The sequence below is a fragment of the Hemiscyllium ocellatum genome, chromosome 35, assembly GCF_020745735.1.
Source record: "Hemiscyllium ocellatum isolate sHemOce1 chromosome 35, sHemOce1.pat.X.cur, whole genome shotgun sequence".
NCBI classification, from domain to species: domain Eukaryota; kingdom Metazoa; phylum Chordata; class Chondrichthyes; order Orectolobiformes; family Hemiscylliidae; genus Hemiscyllium; species Hemiscyllium ocellatum.
This window is the reverse complement of record NC_083435.1, coordinates 35554071-35578019: the sequence shown is the minus strand read 5'-3', so window position 1 is coordinate 35578019 and position 23949 is coordinate 35554071. Positions and strand designations below refer to the sequence as shown.

The following is a 23949-nucleotide window of genomic DNA, read 5'->3' as shown; positions in this document are numbered from 1 at the left end:
CGTTTCATCTTGTAGGGAAACTAGTTCAAGAGGTCCTGGCTTTAATTTAAGTAGTGGTAGACTTGATATCCATTGTGAGATGAGGAGGAAGTATTTATCTCAAAGCATCATGAATATGTGGGGAACAAGATCAGAAATCGCTGGGGAACCTCAGCAGGTCTGGCAGCCTCTGTGGAGAGAAAGCAGAGTTAACGCTTCAGGTTCAAGTGACCCTTTCTCAGAAGTCGACCCGAAACATTCACTCTGCTTTCTCTCTGCAGATGTTGCCAGATCCACTGAGCTTCCCCAGCAATGTCTGTTTTTTTTAAATTTCCGATCTATTGCATCAGCAGTTCTTCCGAACCTGTGGAATTCGCTCCCCGTGAGGACTGAATAACTTAAGGAGGAGGTAGAAAGACTTTCCATTAGTAAATGGGTTAAAGGGTTGTGAGAAGCAGGCTGGAAAGTGCAGTTGAGGCTGAGATAAGATCAGCCACTGTAGGATTAAACGGTGGTGCAGGCCCAAGGGGCTAAGTTGCCTATTCCTGCTCGGAGACCTTATGACATGTAATAGCATCGTGAGGGCACAGACAAGTCAACTGCCAACTGCTGTAAAAGTGGCAACATGGGTTGAAGTCACATTTCATGACATTTTTGTTTTGCCAAACCCTTCCCTTCTGTTGGTGGGATTCCTTAATGTGTGACAGTTCCGTCATCAAGGGGAAGGACCTACAGTTAGAAACAACACAGTTTAAGAAGGGCATCATTTTTACTCACATCGTGCAGCCCAGGATAAAAATAAGGGAAGAGTTTCTCGGTGAATGTGTCAGTGAAGGTGTAGAGAACGGACATGTCATCAGCATTGTAAAAAGTCACCAGTCCGCCCTCATAGTCCAGGTAAACTCCAATGCTCCTGGGTTTCACACTCAGACATAATGAAACATTGGCAGCTCCATATTCATTCTCATTTCTCAGCCACACAGCCCAGTAACCATTCTCAGGACCTGTTATTATACATCCTTTCCGATTTGCAAACTCTCGAACTACACCCACATCCCAGTTAGTATTGTCCCCCACCTCCACCTCCCAGTAGTGTTTCCCTGAATTGAATCCATGCAATCCCAGGACGCATGGAGTCGTGTCAAATCTCTCCGGATTATCTGGAAGCTCTAATACTCTGCCACTGTTTCTCACGCCGGTCAGGTCCTCAGACAGGATGAGGCTATGATGTGCTGTGTTTGGATCCAGGGTCAGTGAAACTGGAACTGGGTCAGAAGGAAGGATGTCAGGTTAAATATTTTAGACAAGGGAAGGTGAACAGACACAGTTAAATATTATATTACACCAGCCCATGTGCAAATACTGCAGATAAGAAACTGTGACAAATATATCTGCCAGACTCCAGACTAGAACCAAACGGTGTGGTCTGAGGGTTTAAGACTGAGATGAAGAGAAATTTCTTTTTGTCAGAGGGTGGTGAGCCTTTTGAACTCCTTGCCACAGCTGTACAGGCACAATTTGTGCAGAATTTATAAGAATACTAATTCAAGGGGGATTCTAGCAAATTTCCCTGATGAGCGCAGGACAAAAAGTTGCAACAACATGTCTTTTCTTGGCAACGCTCCAGTTCCCTATGAACACAAAGTTGGGTCCCCAGAAGTGGGCGGCACGGTGGCACAGTGGTTAGCACTACTGCCTCACAGCGCCTGAGACCCGGGTTCAATTCCCGACTCAGGCGACTGACTGTGTGGAGTTTGCACGTTCTCCCCGTGTCTGCGTGGGTTTCCTCCGGGTGCTCCGGTTTCCTCCCCCAGTCACAAAGACGTGCGGGTCAGGTGAATTGGCCATGCTAAATTGCCCGTAGTGTTAGGTAAGGGGTAAATGTAGGGGTATGGGTGGGTTGTGCTTCGGCGGGTCGGTATGGACTTGTTGGGCCAAAGGGCCTGTTTCCACACTGTAAGTAATCTAGTCAAACATCAGCTAAGTTTCTGAGATTAACAGTGGAGTGATAATACCATCACCCCCCCGCAATCCCTTACTGGTGATACTCTCAGGTCACTATAGCTTAAATAAATGCAAAACATAATTACTGTGTGTGAGAGACAGAAAGGAATGTTCACTAACACCATTAAAACTGTGAACCATCTCAAAGCAAACAAAAAATGTGTTAATGACCACATGACGCTGGCTGTACAGTGTATATGTGTCAATGATCTGATGCTATTAATAAAGCCCTGCTCAGCAAGGTCATTTCATTTGATCATGTCAGTTTTGCATTTATTTTTAGCTGGTCATATATTTCGGTGGATTGAATCCATTAACTAAATTCTCATGAAGCCACATGCATCAGCTTGAGTAAGTACTCCATTAAGTCAGCCAAATCTGACCCGGTGTTTTAAGAATATGATTTTTCTGTAGAGTTTCTGCCCTGCTTCTCCTGAAGGTGGTGACTTAGACTCGGGCGATATTTCGACAGCAGACTGGCCAGTAAGGTGAAATCCCTTTGTCAGGTCAGAGAGAACTACAAGCAGCCAGGGCACCCAGTCTAAACCTTGTCCAGTGAGTCACACTGGGAGGTTTGGCTGTCAGGGAAGAAGATTCTCTACTTTCCTGAATCTCTCCAACCTGTGTCCCACAATCAGAACAGCCCCTCGCCTGTGGTCCTAGTGACCTCTACCCATTAATGTGCAGCACCTTCAGAATGGTGGGAAGAGAGCAGGAAACTCCACAGAGGGTGGACACAAAGCTGTGGGGTCTCTTACATGGAGAGATGATCTGTTTCATTTCCTTCCACACAGCAAAGAGTAATGGGCCTTGAAATCCCGTGTAATTCTTTCTTGGAGATATTTGCATTTCTGGATATCCTCCATCTTCATTTCTCCCTTCCTCCTCTTTGTCTTCACACCTGTTTAAATGGGATTGATCTAATCACTCCCTGCAGGATTTGAACTCTTTCCACCGTGTAAAAGCCACGTGCGATTAAGGATTAGATACTCACATTTCTCCCAATCTTTGCACTTCCTGCAGGATAGAGAATCAGAAACATGTTCATAGATAGAATGGTGCTGTTCAGATGGTATTTATATACAACCAGTAGTTTGAGTAAAAGGTGTACAGATCTGATGGGACATTAATTGAGAGTTTGCAGTGATCTGACAGCATGTTAGTTATTAAACCCCTTAGCCCACAAACCACTGCCTTCCCTACTCTGACTAGACTTCACATCGAATCACAAGAGATGTACAGCATGGAAACAGACCCTTCAGTCCAACTCATCCATGCCGACCAGATATTCTCCATTAATCCACTCCCATTTGCCAGCGTTTAGCCCATATCCCTCTAATCCATTCCCATTCATATACCCATCTTGATGCCTTTTAAATATTGCAACTGAACCAGCCTCCACTATTTCCTCTGGCAGCTAATTCCATACATGAATCATGCTCTGTATGAAAAAGGTGCCCCTTAGTTCCCTTTTAAATCGTTTCCCTCTCACCTTAAACCTATGTTCACTAGGTTTGGACTCCCCCACCCCGGGGAAAAAATCTTTGTCTATTTACCTTATCCATACCCTTCATTAAGGTCACCCCTCAGCCCCTACTCTCCAGGGAAAATATCCCCAGCCTATTCAGCCTCTCCCAATAGCTCAAACCCTCCAATCCCGGCAACATGCTTTTCTGAATCCTTTTAAGTTCCACAACATGCTTACTATAGACAAGAAGAAGATTAACTCCCTTCCCTTCTTAAGGCTCTCCTAATTATCTGTTAGGGAATGTTTAAGGGGCTTCTAGGCAGCAATGGTTTATATCCCTGATAATATCTCTGCACACAGTTAGAAGTTATACTGCTGACTCACGACAAGGTCAGACTTAGAGAAGCGATACACTGCATAAGTGATATTTAACAGCAATGGCTGAGTTCTGAATATCAGGCTCAGTGTTTAGTTTCAGTAAAAAGTGAACAGTCACTCCTCACTTTATTAATATTACAAGTGTGAAGGCATCCAGTGAAAGCTTGGTAAATTTGCTGGTTTAATTACAGTCAGTTCTGCTATGACACGGTAGTTTCATTCCTGTGCAGTCCCGTGTTATTAGAAAATCATGTAATAGCAGCACCATTTAAACTAATGGGGCCGGAGCTGCATTATAACCAATGCACGCTTTAAAGGTTTGTGCTTTAGAATCAGTGTCCCCAATTTGTCAAGCGTGTTATAGCCAATTTGTATTAACGAAATGCTCGTTATAGCAGAACAACTTCTATTTTGCAGGCAGTGGGAGGCGGTTTGGACAACATGATATACAGTGTCCTCACCAGTCAGAACTCAATCCCATTGGATATCCATTCGTCCTTAGCTACACTGCATATTGTACATTGTTGAAATGGGGTTTCTACTCTATAACAAAGTGCCATTAACATTTACAGCAACAGCCTGGGGATTGAGTTATAAAGGATCACCTTTAGAAAATAGATATTGTCTTGCTGCTGGATGATTTCAGTCAGGTTGAAAATATTCTCCTCAAGCGAAAACAGCTCCATTTCAGTTCTACTCTGGTTCTCCACTATTAGCTGCAGGTCTTCTTCCTTTTGTCTCATGAGCTCTTCAATTAAACATTTCTCTTTGTCTTCAAGATACTGATGGATTCTGGCAAACTGTGCAGAGATGTCCTTCTCCAAGGATGTCGAGAATTCCTAGGATAGTGAGAGCGATTGTTTAAACAGAGTGCTGTTGAGGGATTGCAATGTTTAAACTGAACTGAAGTCATACTCACCTCCAGTTCTACAAACTCCCTCTCCTGCTGCTCCTTTAATTCACTCTTACTTTCCTTTTCTGCCTCCATGGAGTCCAAGGCTGATTTCAGCTGGTCCTAAAAATGGAATCAGATCTCACCATGAACCGATGTCTGCTGTTCTAGCACAAACAGGCGACGGGACAACTGCTGGCAAGTGGGATTTGGGGAGAGAGTCAAATGGCCTTTTCTGTGTTGCAATGACAATGACGATGAAACTGTGAGGACAGTTGCTTTTAATGGCATACTCGATTTCACAGTGCATCAAATGCAAGGTTACTGATATTTTATGAGGACTTCCAATGTTAAGTCAATGTTGATGTGAAACCACCAGAGATATTAATATCCTTACTCTCAAAATCATTCAAAATATTTTTGGAAGAAATACATGATCATTTTTTCACTTATTAACTGAAACCTCTCATTTCCAAACAATGCTTTGAAACAGCTTTCCTAAAATAAACATTTTGTTCACAAAAAGGTGATTAAATTTAATGATGGTGCCTTGAAAGCATTTCATGATTTTGTTTTAAATTTGAAAGCCTCAGCCTTTGACAGGAGACAGAGTTTGTAGGTGATTTTGTTTTCACCCAGTGTTTTGACTCGGTTTGATTAGATTACTTACGGTGTGGAAACAGGCCCTTCGGCCCAACAAGTCCACACCGACGCACCCGGAGGAAACGCACGCAGACACAGGGAGAATGTGCAAACTCCACACAGACAGTCGCCTGAGGCGGGAATTGAACCTGGGTCTCTGGCGCTGTGAGGCAGCAGTACTAACCACTGTGCCACCCTGCTGCAGACAAATGGTGTGGTCTGAGCTTCTTCTCATTCATCCCTGGGCTGTGGGTGTCAATGGCTTGGCCAGTACATCCTGGCTATGGCTGAACTATCTGAATGGTGAAAGTGGTGGCGATGGTGGTGGTGGTGGTGCTGCTGGTGCTGGTGGTGGTGCTGCTGGTGCTGGTGGTGGTGGTGCTGCTTCTGCTGGTGGTGGTGGTGGTGCTGTTGTTGGTGGTGGTGGTTCTGCTGGTGCTGTTGCTGGTGGTGGTGCTGGTGCTGGTGGTGGTGGTGGTGCTGCTTCTGCTGGTGGTAGTGAGCTGCTTTCTTGAACTGCTCCACGCTCTGAAGTGTTGGGACACCCACAGCATTGTGAGGAAGGGAATTCCAGGATTTGACCCAGTGAAGAAACCGCAAAACGGTCCAAGTCAGGATCGTGTGTGGTTTAGCAGGGACAGTAAAAGATATCCTACACCTTACCCTTCTAGTTTACTGTGTCCTGTCTCACAGTGATCATGCCATATACCTTTAAGAGACATGCTCATTACTGAGATCCAGGTAGATCCAGTGTCCCTCCTCTTGGGTCTACCGAATCTCCCCTCTTTTGATGTGCATGGGAATTTGTGTTAATAAAATGTTCGCTGTTTAATATTCTTTCACATTGTGGACATCCTGACGAGTTGGGTGTCAGAAAATCCCCCAGGACTTTCGGGGTGGTATAGGTTAGCTATGGAGCATGTTCTCCTGGGTGTCTTTACAAGTATGGTGCACTAGAAAATGGAACTCTTTTTGGGTGTGGCGGCCCTTTTTGAACTACAGGTCAACCTCGATTATCCGAATGAGACAGGCAGGGAGTACTTTGTTTGGATAATTGAGACTTCGGATAATGGATTGTTTGGATGATGGATAGCGTTTTTATGGGACGTTGAGATCTTGTTCGGAAAATCCAAAATTTGGATAACTGATGCTCGGATAATCGAGGTTGCCCTGTATATAGATGCAGACTTGTCGGCCATATTGGTCAGGGCCTTTGTGTAGCCATGAAGGCTGTGTTTGGAGGGCTGAGGGCCCCCGGGTGGAAGAATCCCAAATAAAGTGAAGGAATTCTGGGAAGGTGAGTCTGATAACTGTTTAAAAACCTAACTTCAGGCGTCGGGGCTTCCATTTGCCGAGAGGTGCGAGGAAGGACTTCTGGGAAGGTTTTAAGTGGGTGAGATCTAAACCCGAGACCCTACACCACAGAGCGTCCCTCCCACCCACCTCTTCTAACCTTACTAAGAGTCTATAAACTCAGGGACACATCAGGTAAGCATCTCTTTGATTTTTTTTCCCTTTGTGTTAAGGGGACTAGCAGGGAGGGCAGTGCAGGGAAAGCTATGTTCCTCCTGCAGGATGTTTGAGGTGCGGGACGCCATTAGTGTCCCATCCAAGTACATCTGCAGGAAGTGCACCCAACTCCCGCTCCTCCAAGACCGTGTTGGAGAACTGGAGCGGGAGCTGGATGATCTTCGGATAGATAGGAGTTACAGGGAAGTGGTTACTCCTAGGCTGGAAGAAAGCTGGGTGACAGTTCTAAGGGGGATAAAACAGTCAGTCAGTCAAGGGATCCCTGTGGTCGTTCCCCTGAAAAACATCGATACCATTTTGGATACTGTGGAGGGGGACGACATACCAGGGGCAAGCAATGGGGTCCAAGTCACTGGCACAGAGGGGAAGGAGGGAATGAAGGAGGGTGTTAGTCATTGGAGACTCAATAGTTGGAGGTTTGTTGGGATCGAATGAGACTCGATGAAGGGCTTATGCTCGAAATGTCGAATTTCCTATTCCTTAGATGCTGCCTAACCCGCTGTGCTTTAACCAGCAACACATTTTCAGCTGTGATCTCCAGTATCTGCAGACCTCATTTTTTAAACGAATGAGACTCGCGGTGGGTGTGTTGCCTCCCAGGTGCCAGGCTCCGTGATGTCTTGGAGTGTATCTTTGGGGTCCTGAAGGGAGAGGGTGACCAGCCTCAAGTTGTTGTCCATGTAGGTACCAACGACATAGGTAGAAAGAGGGATAGGGATGTAAGGCAGGATTTCAGGGAGCTAGGGTGGAAGCTGAGAGTTAGAACAAACAGAGTTGCTATCTCTGGTTTGTTACCCGTACCACGTGATAGCGAGGCAAGGAATAGGGAGAGATATCAGCTGAACATGTGGCTGCAAGGATGGTGCAGGAGGGAGGGTTTCAGGGTCTTGGATAGTTGGGGCTCAGTGTGGGGAAGGAGGGACTTGTACAAACAGGACGGTCTTCACTTGAACCAGAGGGGTACTCATATCCTGGGGGGGAAATTTGCTGGTGCTATTCAGTGGGTTTAAACTAACTTAGCAGGGGGATGAGAACCGGGGTTAGTTGCAGAGCACAGGAGGATGAGTGTAGGAAGGACAGGGACAGGATTTCAGGGTCACAGGAATGTGCTGACAGACAGTGAAGTGATTTGAAGTGTATCTACTTCGACGCAAGAAGTATCCAAAATAAGGTCGGTGAGCTTGCAGCAGGGATTTCGATGTTGTGGCCATTTCGGAGACATGGATAGAGCAGGGTGAGGAATGGATGTTGCAGGCTCCAGGGTTTAGATCTTTCATTAAGAACAGGCAAGGTGATAAAAGAGGGGGAGGTGTGGCCCTGTTAGTCAAGGATAGTATAATGGTGGCTGAGAGAACTTTTGGTGAGGACTTGTCTACTGAAGTAGTGTGGGTTGAGGTTAGAAACAGAAAAGGAGGGGTCACACTGCTTGGAGTTTTTTATAGGCCTCCACAGAGTTCCAGAGAGGTGGAAGAGAGGATGATTCTGGGCAGGAGTGAAAGGAACAGGATGGTCATTAACTTCCCCAACATTGACTGGAAATACTATAACTCTAGTACGTTGGACGAATCAGTTTTTGTCCAACGTGTACAGGAGGGTTTTCTGAAACAGTATGTCAAAGGGCCGACAAGAGGGGAGGTCACACTGGATCTGGTGCTTGGTAATGAACCTTGTCAGGTGTTTGATTTAGTTGGAGGTGAGCACTTTGGAGAGAGTGACCATAATTCAGTTAGGTACATGCCACAGGGCAAGAGTTATCGTTGGGCCAAGGGCAATTATAATGTGATTAGGCAAGAATTAGGATGCATAGAATGGAGTTGCAAAACACAGGGGATGCAGACAATGGAAATGTGGAGCTGGTTTAAGGAACAAATATTGTGTGTCCTTGATAGGTATGTCCCTGTCAGGCAGGGAGGAAGTGATAAGGTAAGGGAACCATGGTTTACTACAGAAATTGCATCTCTTGTTAAGCAGAAGAAGGAGGCTTATGTGTTGATGAGACAAGGTGGTTCAGATGAGGAGATGGAGAGTTATAGATCAGCTGGGAAGGATTTAAAGAGAGAGTTAAGAAGAGAAAACAGAGGACATGAGCAGTCTTTAGCAAATAGAATAAAGGAGAACCCTGAAGCTTTCTATAGATATGTGAGGAATAAAAGGATGATTAGGGGAGGAATAGGGCCAGTCACAGACAGAAGTGGGAATTGAGTGTGGACCCTGTGGAGATCGGAGAGGTGCTAAACGACCATTTCTCATCGGTTTTCACTCAGGAAAAGGAGAATATTGTAGAGGAGAAGAATGAGGTACGAGATTTGAGACTAGAAAGGATCGAGGTTAGTTACGAACAGGTGTTATCAATTCTAGAGGAAGTGAAAATAGGTAAGTCTCCTGGGCCAGATGGGATTTATCCGAGGATTCTCTGGGATGCTAAGGAGGAGATAGCAGAGCCTTTAGCTTCAATATTTAGTCATCATTGTCTACAGGTTTGGTACCAGAGGACTAGAGGATTACAAATGTTGTGCCCTTGTTCAAGAAGGGCAGTAGAGATGATCCAGGTAATTATAGACCAGTGAGCTTTACTTCTGTTGTAGGAAAGGTTTTGGAAAGGATTATAAGAGATAGGATTTATAATGATCTAGCAAGCAACAATTTGATTTTAGATAGTCAACATGGTTTCATCAAGGGCAGGTCATGTCTCACAAACCTCATTGCATTTTTTGAGAAGGTGACCATGCATGTAGATGAGGGTAGGGCAGTTGACATGGTATACATGGACTTCGGTAAAGCCTTTGATAAGGTTCCACATGGTAGGCTGGTGGAGAAAAATGCAGAGGCATTGAATTGAAGGTGATTCAGCAATTTGGATTAAAAACTGGCTTTCTGAAAGAAGGCAGCGAGTGGTGGTAGATGGAAAATGTTCAGCCTGGAGTCCGGTTACTAGTGGTGTGCCACAAAGATCTGTTTTGGGACCAGATGGATGGATGGATTAGTAAATTTGCAGACGGCACTTAAGTTGGTGGAGTAGTGGACAGTGTGGAAGAACGTTACAGGTTGCAGGGGGACTTGGATAAACTGCAGAATTGGGCTGAGAGGTGGCAAATGGAGTTCAATGCAGCTATATGTGAGATGATGTACTTTGGGTAGAATAACAGGAAGGCAGAGTACTGGGTCAATGGAAAGATTCCTGGTAGTGTGGATGTGCAGATGGATCTTGGAGTCCATGTACATAGATCCCTGAAAGTTGCCACCCAGGTGGATAGTGCTGTTAAGAAGGCATACGGTGTGTTAGGTTTCGTTGGTACAGGCATTGAGTTCCAGAGCTGTGCTGTCATGCTGCAACTATACAAAACGCTAGTGCGGCCACACTTGGAATATTGTGTGCCGTTCTGGTCCCCATATTTCGGAAAGGATGCGGAAGCATTGGAAAAGGTGCAGAGGAGATTTACCAGGATGTTGCCTGGTCTGGAGGGAAGGTCTTATGAGGAAAGACTGAGAGACTTGGGTCTGTTCTCATTGGCAGGAAGAAGGCTAAGGGGGGATTTGATAGAGACATACAAGATGATCCGAGGATTAGATAGGGTAGACAGTGAAAGACTTTTTCCTAGGATGATGACATCAGCTTGTACGAAGCGACATAACTACAAATTGAGGGGTGATAGATTTAAGACAGATGTCAGAGGCAGGTTCTTTACGCAGAGAGTGGTAAGGGCGTGGAATGCCCTACCTGCTAATGTAGTCAACTCAGCCACATTAGGGAGATTTAAACAGTCCTTAGATAAGCACATGGATGATTTTGGGATAGTGTAGGGGGACGAGCTGAGAATAGTTCACAGATTGGCGCAACATTGAGGGGCCTGTTCTGTGCTGTATTGTTCTATGTTCTATGTAAGATGGGTATACCACCTGATGCTCCTGGTGATGGGGAGCTTTAGTGGGGTTGCGCTGAATGTTGTAGCTTAATTTAATTTAATTTTCATTGGTTCCATCCAATATAATTTAGTGTTTTGTTGTTTAATTATTTATTGAATTGTAGTATGGGTAGTTTTCTTAAGTTGTTTTTAAACTGTTTGTGGAGTAGAGTAGTAGTTAGTTTATTGTTATTGTTATATCATAGGATTGTTATACAATTTTGTAGTAATTTTGTAAAAAAATTCAAAATCTTTTCCCAATAAAAATATTTACAAAACAAAAAAAAGAGACATGCTCATGATGTAATCACTATGTCATATCATGTGACCCAAGGATACAAGGATGTCATACTCCACCTTACCTTAGACTACCCCAAGGATGAAACTCTTTTGGAAGCAGGCTTTTCTCTTGCAAACTACTAGCTCTATGTTAGCCCAGACACTTATGTTTGTACTTAATAGTTAGTCATAATAAATGCCTGGCTTCCTCAATACCGCAATGTCACTGTCCAATTTCTTGTGTCACAAGAGATTACTTAAGTAATGCTGTATCAGGTTAGAAAAAAACCCTGTTGAAAGAAAAATCACACATTAGAACAATACTGGCTTTCTAGAAAAGACTATAAAAATGTGGTGGTTGACATCTGGAAAACTATTTGAAGGCCAACCAGACACCAGCTTTGGACAACAGAGAATTTCAACAACAGAAAATGTTTTGGCATTCAGTGGCATCAGGGATGTGTAAGCTAACGATGCAAAATACAAGGTTACAGGGCAGAGGAGGCAGGTCTGGGTGGGAGGCTCTTCGGAGGGTCAGTGTGGATTGTTGGGCTGAATGGCCTATTTCCACACTGTAGGGGCCATTCTAACTGACAAGGAGTGGCCTCACTGAAGTAACACACAGTTTTTTTTTCCCATTGATTAAAGAAAGGTGCATAAAATATTGGAAAGTCATTGATGCAACTTTCAAGATGAAAGCTAACATCAAGACCAACTGTGTCCACCTTGTGCCATGTAGACAGTAGCCCCAAGAGACTATTGACCACTTTGTCAGATGTCACAGAGCTTCATCGATTTGGTCATTGCCTCTATTTAGTTAAAGCCTTTAGGATTGGTTTTCTGGGAAAGAAAAACAGTTTTATATTTATAACTTCACTTTTGAATGGACACATGTTTAAGGCTATCGTCATAGGTCAATAACAATGACATGCTTTGGATGCATCTAACACCATTGCATTTTTAAAATTCATTCACGGGATGAGGGTGCCTCTGGCCTGTCCAGAATGTATCGCCTATCCCTCATTGCCCAGAGGGCAGTTGCAGTGGGTCTGGAGTCACGTGTAGGCCTGGAGTCACATGTAGGCCAGACCAGGTAAGGATGGGACAGTTTCCTTCCCTAAATGGCATTAGTGAGCCAGATGAGCTTTTCCCGACAGTCAGCAATGGATTCACAATAATCGCTGGAATCTTAATTCCAGATATTTATTGAATGCAAATTCCACCAGCTGCCAAGCCAGGATTTGAACCCAGGTCTGCAAAACATGACCTGAGGTCTCTGAATTAACAGTCTAGTGATAATACCACTCGGCCATTGCCTCCCCCTTCAGCAATGGTGGTTGGTCTCACCTAGACAAAAACAGTTCAGCTTCCCTTGATATATTTGTAAAGCAAAAGGATATACCTTTGCAGGAAACCTGGTTCCAAGGCCTAGCTAGGCCCCAGACCCAAATACAGGTGACCTAATAAGACAGTACAACAGCATCATACTGGCAGGTGCTGAGATGCTGCACAAACATAAACATAGTCAGAGTCAACCTCGTGAAAGGCAAACTTCAGAAGAGAGGTATTTTAGTACAACAAGGGTCACGCTTATACAATTAATGGCAGGGTGCTGGGTCGTGTTGCAGAGGGACCTAGAGGGTTCAGGTCCATAATTCTTTGAGGTTTGCGTCGGGGTGGTAAAAAGGTGTTTGGCACACTTGCCTTCAATGCTCAGTCCTTTGAGTATAGGAGTTGGGAATTCAGGTTGAGATTGTACAGGAAATTGGTGAGGCCTCTTCTGGAATACTGCGTCCAGTTCTGGTCACCCAGTCATATTCAATATCGAGTGTGTAATGCTGGAAAAGCACAGCAGGTCAGGCAGCATCCGAGGAGCAGGAGAATCGACATTTCGGGCATGAGCCCTTCATCAGGATTAACGCCAGAAACATCGCCCTCCTGCTCCTCGGATGCTGCCTGACCTGCTGTGCTTTTCCAGCACTACACTGTCGACTCTGAGCTCCAGCATCTGCATAATAATATCCTGCACAAGTTGGAGAGAGCTCAGGCGAGATTTACCAGGATGGTCCTGGGTATGGAAGATTGGAGTTATAAAGGAAGTTATAAAGAAAGGCTGAGAACTTTTTCACTTAAGCACAGGAGGCTGACAGGCGACTGGATAGAAGTTTAGAAAATCATGAAGGGTATAGATAGAGTTAATGGTAGTTGTTTTTTCCTTAGGATGGGGAATTTCAAAACAAGGGGGCATGTCCTTAAGGTGAGAAGAGAGATTGGTAAAAGACATGATGGGTTAGTTTTTTACACAGAGGGTGGTTTATGTGTGGAATGAACTTCCTGAGGAAGTGGTGGACGTGGGCATAATTACAATGTTCAAAATGGATTTGGATGAGTCCGTGAATTCTAAAGCTCTGGCAAGGTATGGACCAGAGACCAGTTTGGGTTGGGATTGTGTTTGCCTTTACCGTAAAAGACCACGGTAAACATCTTTTACTGTGCTTTATGACTCCGTGACTCTATGATCAAGCTTTCCATATCGCTAAGCTCACAAAACACGTTGGCAGGATAAGATGATCAAATGTTTTTCAAACCGTTAATATCATACATCTTGAAAAGGCAGGGTGGCGCACAACAAAAGCTAAGATTGACACAGGAGCTATAGAAGCCCTACAGTGTGAAAACAGGCCATTTGGCCCAACAAGTCCACATCGGCCCTCCGAACAGTATCCCACCCAGACCCATTCCCTATTACTCTACATTTCCTCTGACTAATGCACCTAACCTACACTCCCTGAACACTATGGGACAATTTAGCATGGAAAACCCAGCCTAACCAGCACAGCTTTGCACTGTGGGAGGAAACCGGAGCACCCCTACACAGACAAGGGGAGAATGTGACAACTCCACACAGACAGTCACCCAAGACTGGAATTGAAACTGGGTCCCTGGGCCACCGTGCCGCTATGTGTAATGTGGTACCATTGCACATCCTGAATAACATGCAGGGCTCCATGTATGGTCCATGAAAGACTGTCTCCCAGTGCACAGTGGAGCACCAATTCCATACCTTGGTTTGAGTCACCCTACAGAGCCAACGCACAAGCTCATCTTGGCATCTCAAAATCTCATAACATATGGAGAAAACGTTGTCATGGCCATGTTACACCAAGTGACACAGGGATATTGAACAGGATGAGGAGTTGCTTAAATCCACTTCCTGCACATGGAATGAATCTGGATATTGAATGAGGCAGACCATTAATATTGTTGCAAATAATAAAGACGACGGTTCGTTACAGTAATTTCAACAATTTACATGATGTAAATTGTTTAATCAAATGTAAACAAATATTGTGAAGAAGCTAATTCTTTGTAATTATTAAAGGAAAATCAAGGACATTGATTCCCAAACTGTCTTTATCATAAATATTGGAATAAAATATTACAGAAGTTGTATAAAAACCCTGTTTCTCACTTGGTTCTCTCAATGCAACAATTCAACTGATTCCCTAAGCAACGTAACACAGGTAATGTTATAAATCTGATTCCCATGCAGTTACGAAGTACAAATATTGCAAGCAGTACTGTTTTCAGAAAGGAACCCAGCGATCACCTTCTGGACTGGGAGCCAGTGGTCAGGTTTGAGACAGGGTTCCAACAGTCTGCTTTTGGACAGGGAGCTAGTAATTCAATTCCCGATGGGAACCCAATTAGCCTGTTCTGGATAGAGATCTAGAATCCAGGAGAAGATGGCAACCCAACCAACTGAGCAATTGTGCCAAACCCCCTTACACCTTCACACACACACACACACACACACACCAGACCCACTCAGACCCAGATACACACACACACCCCAGACATACATACACACACACACACACACACACCAGACCCACTCAGACCCAGATACACACACCAGACACACTCAGACCCAGATATATATACACACACACACACACTCAGACCCAGATATATACACACACACACACACACACAGATCCCCTTTAGACCCTGACACTCGCACACACACACACACTCACACACACAGGCACATGGTGACAATGAAATTGGACAGAGATATCGTGATCCAGGACGGAAAGGGACCCAGAAAGCCTATCAGATGTAATCATCCAAACTTTGAAGATCTCAACAGTTCCTCCTGGAAATGGACCGAGTGATGTGGCCCATCCAGAATGGAAAAAAACAGTAAAACCTAACAAACGATACACAGTGGGATCAGACTTGATTTATAACCCTCAGAACTGTGCTCCAGTATGTGCCCTTCCAAGATGACTGGGTTTGAACTGGTTTTGCCCTCTTATAGTCATCAATGAGAGAGACCCTCAGCAATTCAATGGGAGGTGCCAGCGATCTGACTCTGCACAATTTGCTAACAATCTACTGCCTGCCATTGGCTGAGAAATCTGGGTCAAGACACACAGCGATCCCTGTGTGGAACAGGCCAAGGTAATCCTGTGACCTTGTTCCATTCAATGATCCAGTCCTGTTTTTCTCTCTATCCCAAGCACAAGCGCCAGGATAAAAGTCTCTCTCTCTCTCTCTCTCGCCTCTTACCTTGCACTCTCTCGCTACATCAGCGACAGGCAGGAAGCTGTGACCTGAGTGTGCGGGGGAATCTCGACAAATGACACAGATCAGAGCCCGGTCGTCCTGACAGAACAGCTTCAGCTTCTCATCGTGTTCCAGACAGCGGGGACCCCCTTCCTGCTGCAGAGCCGGGTTCAGCTCCAGCTGCCGGGCTTTCTCACAGAGATTGGCCAACACCCTGGCCTTCTTATAACTCTTCTGCTGGGAAACCGCGCGACATTCCGGGCAGGACACCACCTCCCCCTGGTTTTCCCAACACGCCTGGATGCAGGATTTGCAGAAATTGTGCTCACACTCCAACTGCACCGGCTCCACAAACAGAGATAGGCAGATCGAGCAGGTTAAATCCTCAGTCAAGGTGAGGATGTGTTTACTGACTGCCATCTCGTCTGCACTGCTTGTGCTGTCACTAAATTTACTTTCAATTTCACCTCCAGACTGGAGAGTGAAATAACATTTCCAAATCTGTCTTCTTAAAGGGACACGCCGTCAGGCAAAATGACTGGTCCAGCGAGATTTAATTTGCTCACTAGGCATTTACCAGCTGGATAAGTTAAAATGCATTTTCACAAATCATTACTTTGTAATATCTGATATAAGGGTCATCAAACTCGAAACATTAACTCTCCTTTCTGCCCACACATGCTGCCAGACCTGCTCAGATTCTCCAGCAATGTCTGTTTTGGTTTCAGATCCCCAATATTGGCAATTCTTAGTTTTATCTTTGCAATATCATCCTCAAATTATTGCACATGGTACTTCCCCAGAGACAAAAAAAGGTCTTTTGCCCAACAGAGAGTGAACCCTAAATTAGTGGCCAAGTTTAATCAGTATGTGAGAATTTTACCTGATAGAAATTTCAGAATAACCTTTCAAGTTGCAGGAATTGTTGCAATGTGGAGGTCAGCTCTGTTCTCATTTATTCACCATCCTGACATGATCTGACCTATGAGACAGAAACCCATATCTCATGCTCAAATTGTTTAAACGTACAACACTAGTATCACAGGAACACAGAGACAGCCACCTTTGAATGTAGGAATGACAACACTAATATCACAGGGACACTCACTGTGGGAATATCAGAAATACAGCACTGATATCACAGGGACAGACACTGTGTGAATATCAGAAATACAGCGCTGATATCACAGGGACAGACACTGTGTGAATATAAGAAATACAGCACTGATATCACAGGGACAGACACTGTGAGAATATCAGAAATACAGCACTGATATCACAGAGACAGACACTGTATGAATATAAGAAATACAGTGCTGATATCACAGGGACAGACACAGTATGAATACCAGAGATACAGCACTGATATCACAGGGACAGACACTGTGTGAATATCAGAAATACTGCACTGATTTCACAGGGACAGGCACTGTGAATATCAGAATTACAGCGCTGATATAACAAGGAGAGACACTGAGTGACTATCAGAAATACAGCGCTGATATCACAGGGACAGTCACTGTGTGAATATCAGAAACACAGCACTGATATCACAGGGACAGACACTGTGTGAATATCAGAATAGCAGCGCTGGCATCACAGGGACAGTCACTGTGTGAATATCAGAATGAGAGCGCTGATAACACAGGGACAGACACTGTGTGAATATCAGGAATACAGCATTGATATCACAGGGACAGACACTGGGTGAATATCAGAAATACAGCGTTAATATCACAGGGACAGACACTGTGTGAATATCAGAAATACAGCGCTGATATCACAGGGACAGACACTGTGTGAATATTGGAAATACAGCGCTGATATCACAGGGACAGTCATTGTGTGAATGTTGGAAATACAGCGTTGATATCACAGGGACAGTAACTGTGTGAATATCAGAAATACAGCGCTGATATCACAGGGACAGACACTGTGTGAATATCAGAAACACAGCACTGATATCACAGGGACAGACACTGTGTGAATATCAGAAATACAGCGCTGACATCACAGAGCCAGACACTGTGTGAATATCAGAATACAGATCTGATTTCACAGGGACAGACACTGTGTGAATATCTGCAGCATCCATCCATCAGGTTTTTACTGTTTGACTTCACCTGTCTGTATCCTGCTGTAGACTCCTTGTGTCATCCTCACTACCTGCCTTCCCATGTATTTTTGTGTCATCATGATAACAGTGTACTTAATTTCCTCATCCACGTCTATATTACAAATAATTGTGGACCTAACCACTGATTCCTGTGGATTCCACTAGTTGCAGGTTGCTATCCTGAAAATGCCACCTTTATCCAACTCTCTTTTCGTAATCCAATCCTCCGTTTGTGCTAATATACTCCCACTATATCCATGAACCCTTATCTTTTGAAGTAACCTTCTGTGCAGCATTGAAATATGTTACATCCACTGGTTCACAATCATCAATCATGTTTGTTACCTTTTCGATAATTTTAATTGTACGAGATAAGAAGTTTCAAAAATTGATTGGAGTAGACCATTTGCTGGTAAAAGGACTTGGTAAAGCGTGGGTCTTCAGAACTGTGATAACAGGAGTTCAGAGTTATACAGTGAAAAGTAAGGATGGTAGGATGAGGAAACAGTGGATGAATAAGATATTGAGGTTCCAGTCAAGAATAAAACAAAATCATACATTAGATATAGACAACTAGGTTCAAATGAATCTCTTGTACAGTTAAAAGATTATTGGGACATCAGGGAGATCAGGAGGGCAAGTGACCATATGAGATAGCTAGCCTTAGCAATTAAGGTTAAAGATATTCCAAAGAGTGAGAGAGCAACTATACAGAGTAGGTCCCCTTAAAGATGAAAGAAGTTGTCTTTCTGTTGAACCTTCGGAGATGGGAGAGATAGTAAATGAATATTTCATGTCAGTTTTACTGTGGAGAAAGAAATGGAGACTAGGGAACTCAGGGAAATAAATATCGATGTTTTGAAAACAGGTCGCACCACAGCAGAGGAAGGTGGATAAATCTCCAGGACATTGTGGGAAGTTAGGGAGGAAATTGTGAGGCCCCTTACAGGAATATTTGTATTAAATATAAATACAGTGAGGTGCCGAATGACAGATTGGTTAATGTTGTACCTTTGTATAAGAAGGGGTGTAAGGAGAAGCCTGGGAACCATAGGCCTGTGAGCCTGACTTCAGCGGTGGATAGGTTTTTGGAAGTGATTCGGAAAGATAGGATTTATATATATTTGGAGAGACAAGGAATGACTAGGGATAGTCAGCATGGCTTTGTGCGTGGGAAATTGGGACTCACAAATTGGGTTGACTTTTGAGGAAGTAAACAAAAAGATTGATGAGAGCAGAGTGATAGACGTTGTTTACTTTGACTTTAGTCAATCTTTTGACAAAGTTTCGCCTGGTAGACTACTGCATCTGTTGCTCCCGATGTGGTCTCCTCTGCATTGGGTAGACAGGACGGCAACCTGCTAAACAGCTCAGGGAACATCTCCAGGACACACGCACCCAACAACCCCACCTCCCTTTGGCTGACCACTTCAACTCCCCCTCCCACTCCACCAGGGACATGCAAATCCTGGGCCTTCTGTAGTGCCAAATCCAAGCGACTGACACCTGGAGGAAGAACACATCACCTTCCACCTTGGGACCCTCCAACCACATGGCATCAATTTCGATTTCACCAGTTTCCTCATCTCCCCTCCTCCCACCTTATCCCAGATCCAACCCTCCAACTCAACCCTGCCCTCTTGAACCATCCTACCTCTACATCTTCCTATCCCACCTATCTGCTCCACATTCCCTTCCGACCTATCACAACTGCTGCCCACCTTCATCTACCTATCGCATTCCTGGCTACCTTTCCAACCCCCCCCCCCCTCCCCCCAGCCCCATGCCCCTCCCATTTATCTCTCATGCCCCTTGGACACACCCCCAACACATTCCTGATGAAGGGCTTATGCCCAAAAGGTCGATTTTCCTGCTCCTTGGATGCTGCCTGACCTGCTGTGCTTTTCCAGTGCCACGCCTGTTGACTCTGACCTCCAGCATCTGCAGACTCGCTTTCTCCTAGTTAGTAAAGTTAGATCACATGGGATTCCAGGTAACCTTGTCAAATGGATACAAAATTAGCCTGGCAGTGTAGCAGTGTCGGTCTCTGAGGGAAGAAGACTCTGAGAGCATCAAGAATGCATCAGGAACAGCAGTTTATTTGAGCAGGAATCAATCACAGCAAGGAGAGGAACTCAAGATTGTCACACTACGCAGCACTATTTTTATACTTCCTTAGATTGAAATTACGTAAGTCTACAAGCTGACTGTTACTCATGCAGTTGATTATATCTGTCATTTACCTAAGCGATAGTTACATCAAGTCTGTTAATCAGTTGACTGGCAGTTAATTACATCTGTGAATGAATTACATCGAGTTTATAATTCAATTAACTAGGCATTTCAATTACATCATATTGCTGTGCATTAAATATCTACTAATCAGATTCAAGCACACGGTGCTCATTTGCTTATGTCATCATCCCTCTCTGTTCCCCACCATTCTGTGGTCTGCTCATGTTCTGCCCTGCTTACTCATTTCAGTTGGCAACTAACCATGCTCCTGTGGTTTGGGTGGTCTGTCCTTAGCCACACAGTGAATCAATCACCGCAAACATCTCATTCCGTGGCCCTGACACCCACACATGCGCCTCTGCCGAGCCAGGAGCCCCAAAGGAACATCCCCCTCCCTGTCCTCCCTCTTCACTCCACTGTCTCTCCTACCACTGCTTCATTGGAGGAACTTGGTCCCACACCTGAGGTAATTCCGAGCAACCACTGAGTACCCTATTTCCCCTCCCACAGTGGCAGCAGACAGGTGGAGATGTGTTCATTGGTTTGGAGGCCTGTGACCAGCAGTGTTCCACAGGGATTGGCGCTGGGTTCATTTTTGCTTGCCATTTAAATAATTGCTTTCAGTGAGAATATGGAAAGCAGGTTAGGTAGTTTGCAGATGACACCAAAAATTGGTTCAACTGTGGACATTGAAGAAAATTATCTAAGATTTCCAAGAGATCTTGATCGATTGGGTCAATGGGCTGCAGAGTGGCAGTTGGAGTTTAATTTGGATAAATGTGTTGTATTGCATCTTGGTAAAAATACACAAGGGCAGGATTAAAGAATTAAAAGTGGGAACTTCGGTAATGTTGTGGAACAGAGAGATCTACGGGTTCAGATACATACTCTTTTGTGGTTTGCATCACGCATAGATAGAGGGGTTAAGAAGGCATTTAGCATGTTTGTCTTCAATGCTCAGATGTTTGAGTATAAGATTTGGGACCTTATTTCACTGGAGCTGAGCAGGTTGAAGGGTGACCTTGTAGAGGTTTATAAAATCATGAGGGGTATAGATGAGTTGAATGACAGGTGTCCTTTCACTAGAGGGAGGAAATTGAAGAGGAGGTGGTTTATTTTTTAGGGAAAGGAAAAAGATTTTAAAAAGACATGAGGGGTAATTTTTTTAAAACGGATTGGTGTGTGTGTGGAAAGAACTTCCTGAGAAAGTGGTGGATGTGTGTACAGTTACATTTGAAAGACATTTTAGGTAGTATATAAATAAAAAATGTTTGGGGGGATTATGAGCCAAGTGCTGGCAGGTAGGACTAGTTTAATTTGAGATTGTGGTTGGCATGGACTGAAGGGTCTGCGTCTGACTCTGTGACTCAATAACTGTAATATGTTTGTCATGATTTCCCAGTCAAGAAACCATGCTGACTCTGATTTAATATATTATGAATTTGTAAATGCAGTGCTATTACAACCTTTAAAATAGACTAACATCTCCTGACTATGTCAAGCTAACTGGTCTTTGTTTACCTTTTTATTGTCTTCTTAGTGATATCAGCGCTTTATTTCCAATATTCAAACAGTGTCTGTCCCTGTGATATCAGCGCTGTATTTCCAATATTCACACAGTGACTGTCCCTGTGATATCAGTGCTGTATTTCTGATATTCACACAGTGACTGTACCTGTGATGTTAGTGCTGTATTTCTGATATTCACACAGTGACTGTCCCTGTGATATCAGCGCTGTAATTCTGATATTCACACAGTGACTGTCCCTGTGATATCAGGCCTGTATTTCTGATATTCACACAGTGTCTGTCCCTGTGATATCAGCATTGTATTTCCAATATTCACACAGTGACTGTCCCTGTGATATCAGCGCTGTATTTCAGATATTCACACAGTGTCTGTCCCTGTGATATCAGCATTGTATTTCCAATATTCACACAGTGACTGTCCCTGTGATATCAGTGCTGTATTTCTGATATTCACACAGTGACTGTACCTGTGATATCAGCGCTGTATTTCTGATATTCACACAGTGACTGTACCTGTGATGTTAGTGCTGTATTTCTGATATTCACACAGTGACTGTCCCTGTGATATCAGCGCTGTAATTCTGATATTCACACAGTGTCTGTCCCTGTGATATCAGCGCTGTATTTCTGATATTCACACAGTGACTGTCCCCGTGATATCAGCGCTGTATTTCTGATATTCACGGAGTGTCTGTCCCTGTGATATCAGCACTGTATTTCTGATATTCACACAGTGATTGTCACTGTGATATCAGCACTGTATTTCTGATATTCACTGAGTGTCTGTCCCTGTGATATCAGGGTTGTATTTCTGATATTCACACAGTTTCTGTCCCTGTGATATAAGCACTGTATTTCTGATATTCACACAGTGATTGTCACTGTGATATCAGCACTGTATTTCTGATATTCACTGAGTGTCTGTCCCTGTGATATCAGGGTTGTATTTCTGATATTCACGGAGTGACTGTCCCTGTGATATCAGCGCTGTATTTCTGATATTCACACAGTGACTGTCCCTGTGATATCAGTGCTGTATTTCTGATATTCACACAGTGACTGTACCTGTGATATCAGCGCTGTATTTCTGATATTCACACAGTGACTGTACCTGTGATGTTAGTGCTGTATTTCTGATATTCACACAGTGACTGTCCCTGTGATATCAGCGCTGTATTTCTGATATTCACACAGTGTCTGTCCCTGTGATATCAGGGTTGTATTTCTGATATTCACACAGTGACTGTACCTGTGATGTTAGTGCTGTATTTCTGATATTCACACAGTGACTGTCCCTGTGATATCAGCGCTGTAATTCTGATATTCACACAGTGTCGTCCCTGTGATATCAGCGCTGTATTTCTGATATTCACACAGTGACTGTCCCTGTGATATCAGCACTGTATTTCTGATATTCACACAGTGTCTGTCCCTGTGATATCAGCATTGTATTTCCAATATTCACACAGTGACTGTCCCTGTGATATCAGCGCTGTATTTCTGATATTCACACAGTGACTGTCCCTGTGATATCAGGCCTGTATTTCTGATATTCACACAGTGTCTGTCCCTGTGATATCAGTGCTGTATTTCTGATATTCACACAGTGACTGTACCTGTGATATCAGCGCTGTATTTCTGATATTCACACAGTGACTGTCCCTGTGATATCAGCGCTGTAATTCTGATATTCACACAGTGTCTGTCCCTGTGATATCAGCGCTGTATTTCTGATATTCACACAGTGACTGTCCCCGTGATATCAGCGCTGTATTTCTTATATTCATACAGTGTCTGTCCCTGTGATATCAGCACTGTATTTCTGATATTCACACAGTGATTGTCACTGTGATATCAGCACTGTATTTCTGATATTCACTGAGTGTCTGTCCCTGTGATATCAGGGTTGTATTTCTGATATTCACACAGTTTCTGTCCCTGTGATATAAGCACTGTATTTCTGATATTCACACAGTGATTGTCACTGTGATATCAGCACTGTATTTCTGATATTCACTGAATGTCTGTCCCTGTGATATCAGGGTTGTATTTCTGATATTCACGGAGTGTCTGTCCCTGTGATATCAGCACTGTATTTCTGATATTCACACAGTGATTGTCACTGTGATATCAGCACTGTATTTCTGATATTCACTGAGTGTCTGTCCCTGTGATATCAGGGTTGTATTTCTGATATTCACACAGTTTCTGTCCCTGTGATATCAGCGCTGTATTTCTGATATTCATACAGTGTCTGTCCCTGTGATATAAGCACTGAATTTCCAATATTCACACAGTGACTGTCCCTCTGATATCAGCGCTGTATTTCCAATATTCACACAGTGACTGTCCCTGTGATATCAGTGCTGAATTTCTGATATTCACACAGTGTCTGTCCCTGTGATATCAGCGCTGTATTTCC

The 23949-nt window shown here is 44.0% G+C and overlaps 1 protein-coding gene across 1 annotated transcript; it reads right to left on the bottom strand.

The window, feature by feature from the left end:
* Window positions 1–272: 272 nt before the first annotated feature.
* On the bottom strand, window positions 273–16074 carry LOC132832719 (zinc-binding protein A33-like). The gene is made up of 6 exons (XM_060850829.1): window positions 15650–16074; window positions 4749–4844; window positions 4435–4668; window positions 2978–3000; window positions 2742–2884; window positions 273–1244 (listed from the first exon to the last, which is right to left on the bottom strand). The coding sequence occupies exons 1-6, from the start codon at window positions 16064–16066 to the stop codon at window positions 715–717; spliced, it is 1443 nt and encodes a 480-aa protein (XP_060706812.1). The 5' UTR covers window positions 16067–16074; the 3' UTR covers window positions 273–714.
* Window positions 16075–23949: the final 7875 nt, after the last annotated feature.

Bases quoted from the DNA above. Each gene is read 5' to 3' on its own strand.
- LOC132832719 (XM_060850829.1), bottom strand. From the start codon at position 16,066: ATGGCAGTCAGTAAACACATCCTCACCTTGACTGAGGATTTAACCTGC. The intron at 4,669-4,748 runs GTGAGTATGACT...TCACTATCCTAG, and splicing joins GGGAGTTTGTAGAACTGGAG to GAATTCTCGACATCCTTGGA. The intron at 2,885-2,977 runs GTGAGTATCTAA...CCATTTAAACAG, and splicing joins GTGCAAAGATTGGGAGAAAT to GTGTGAAGACAAAGAGGAGG.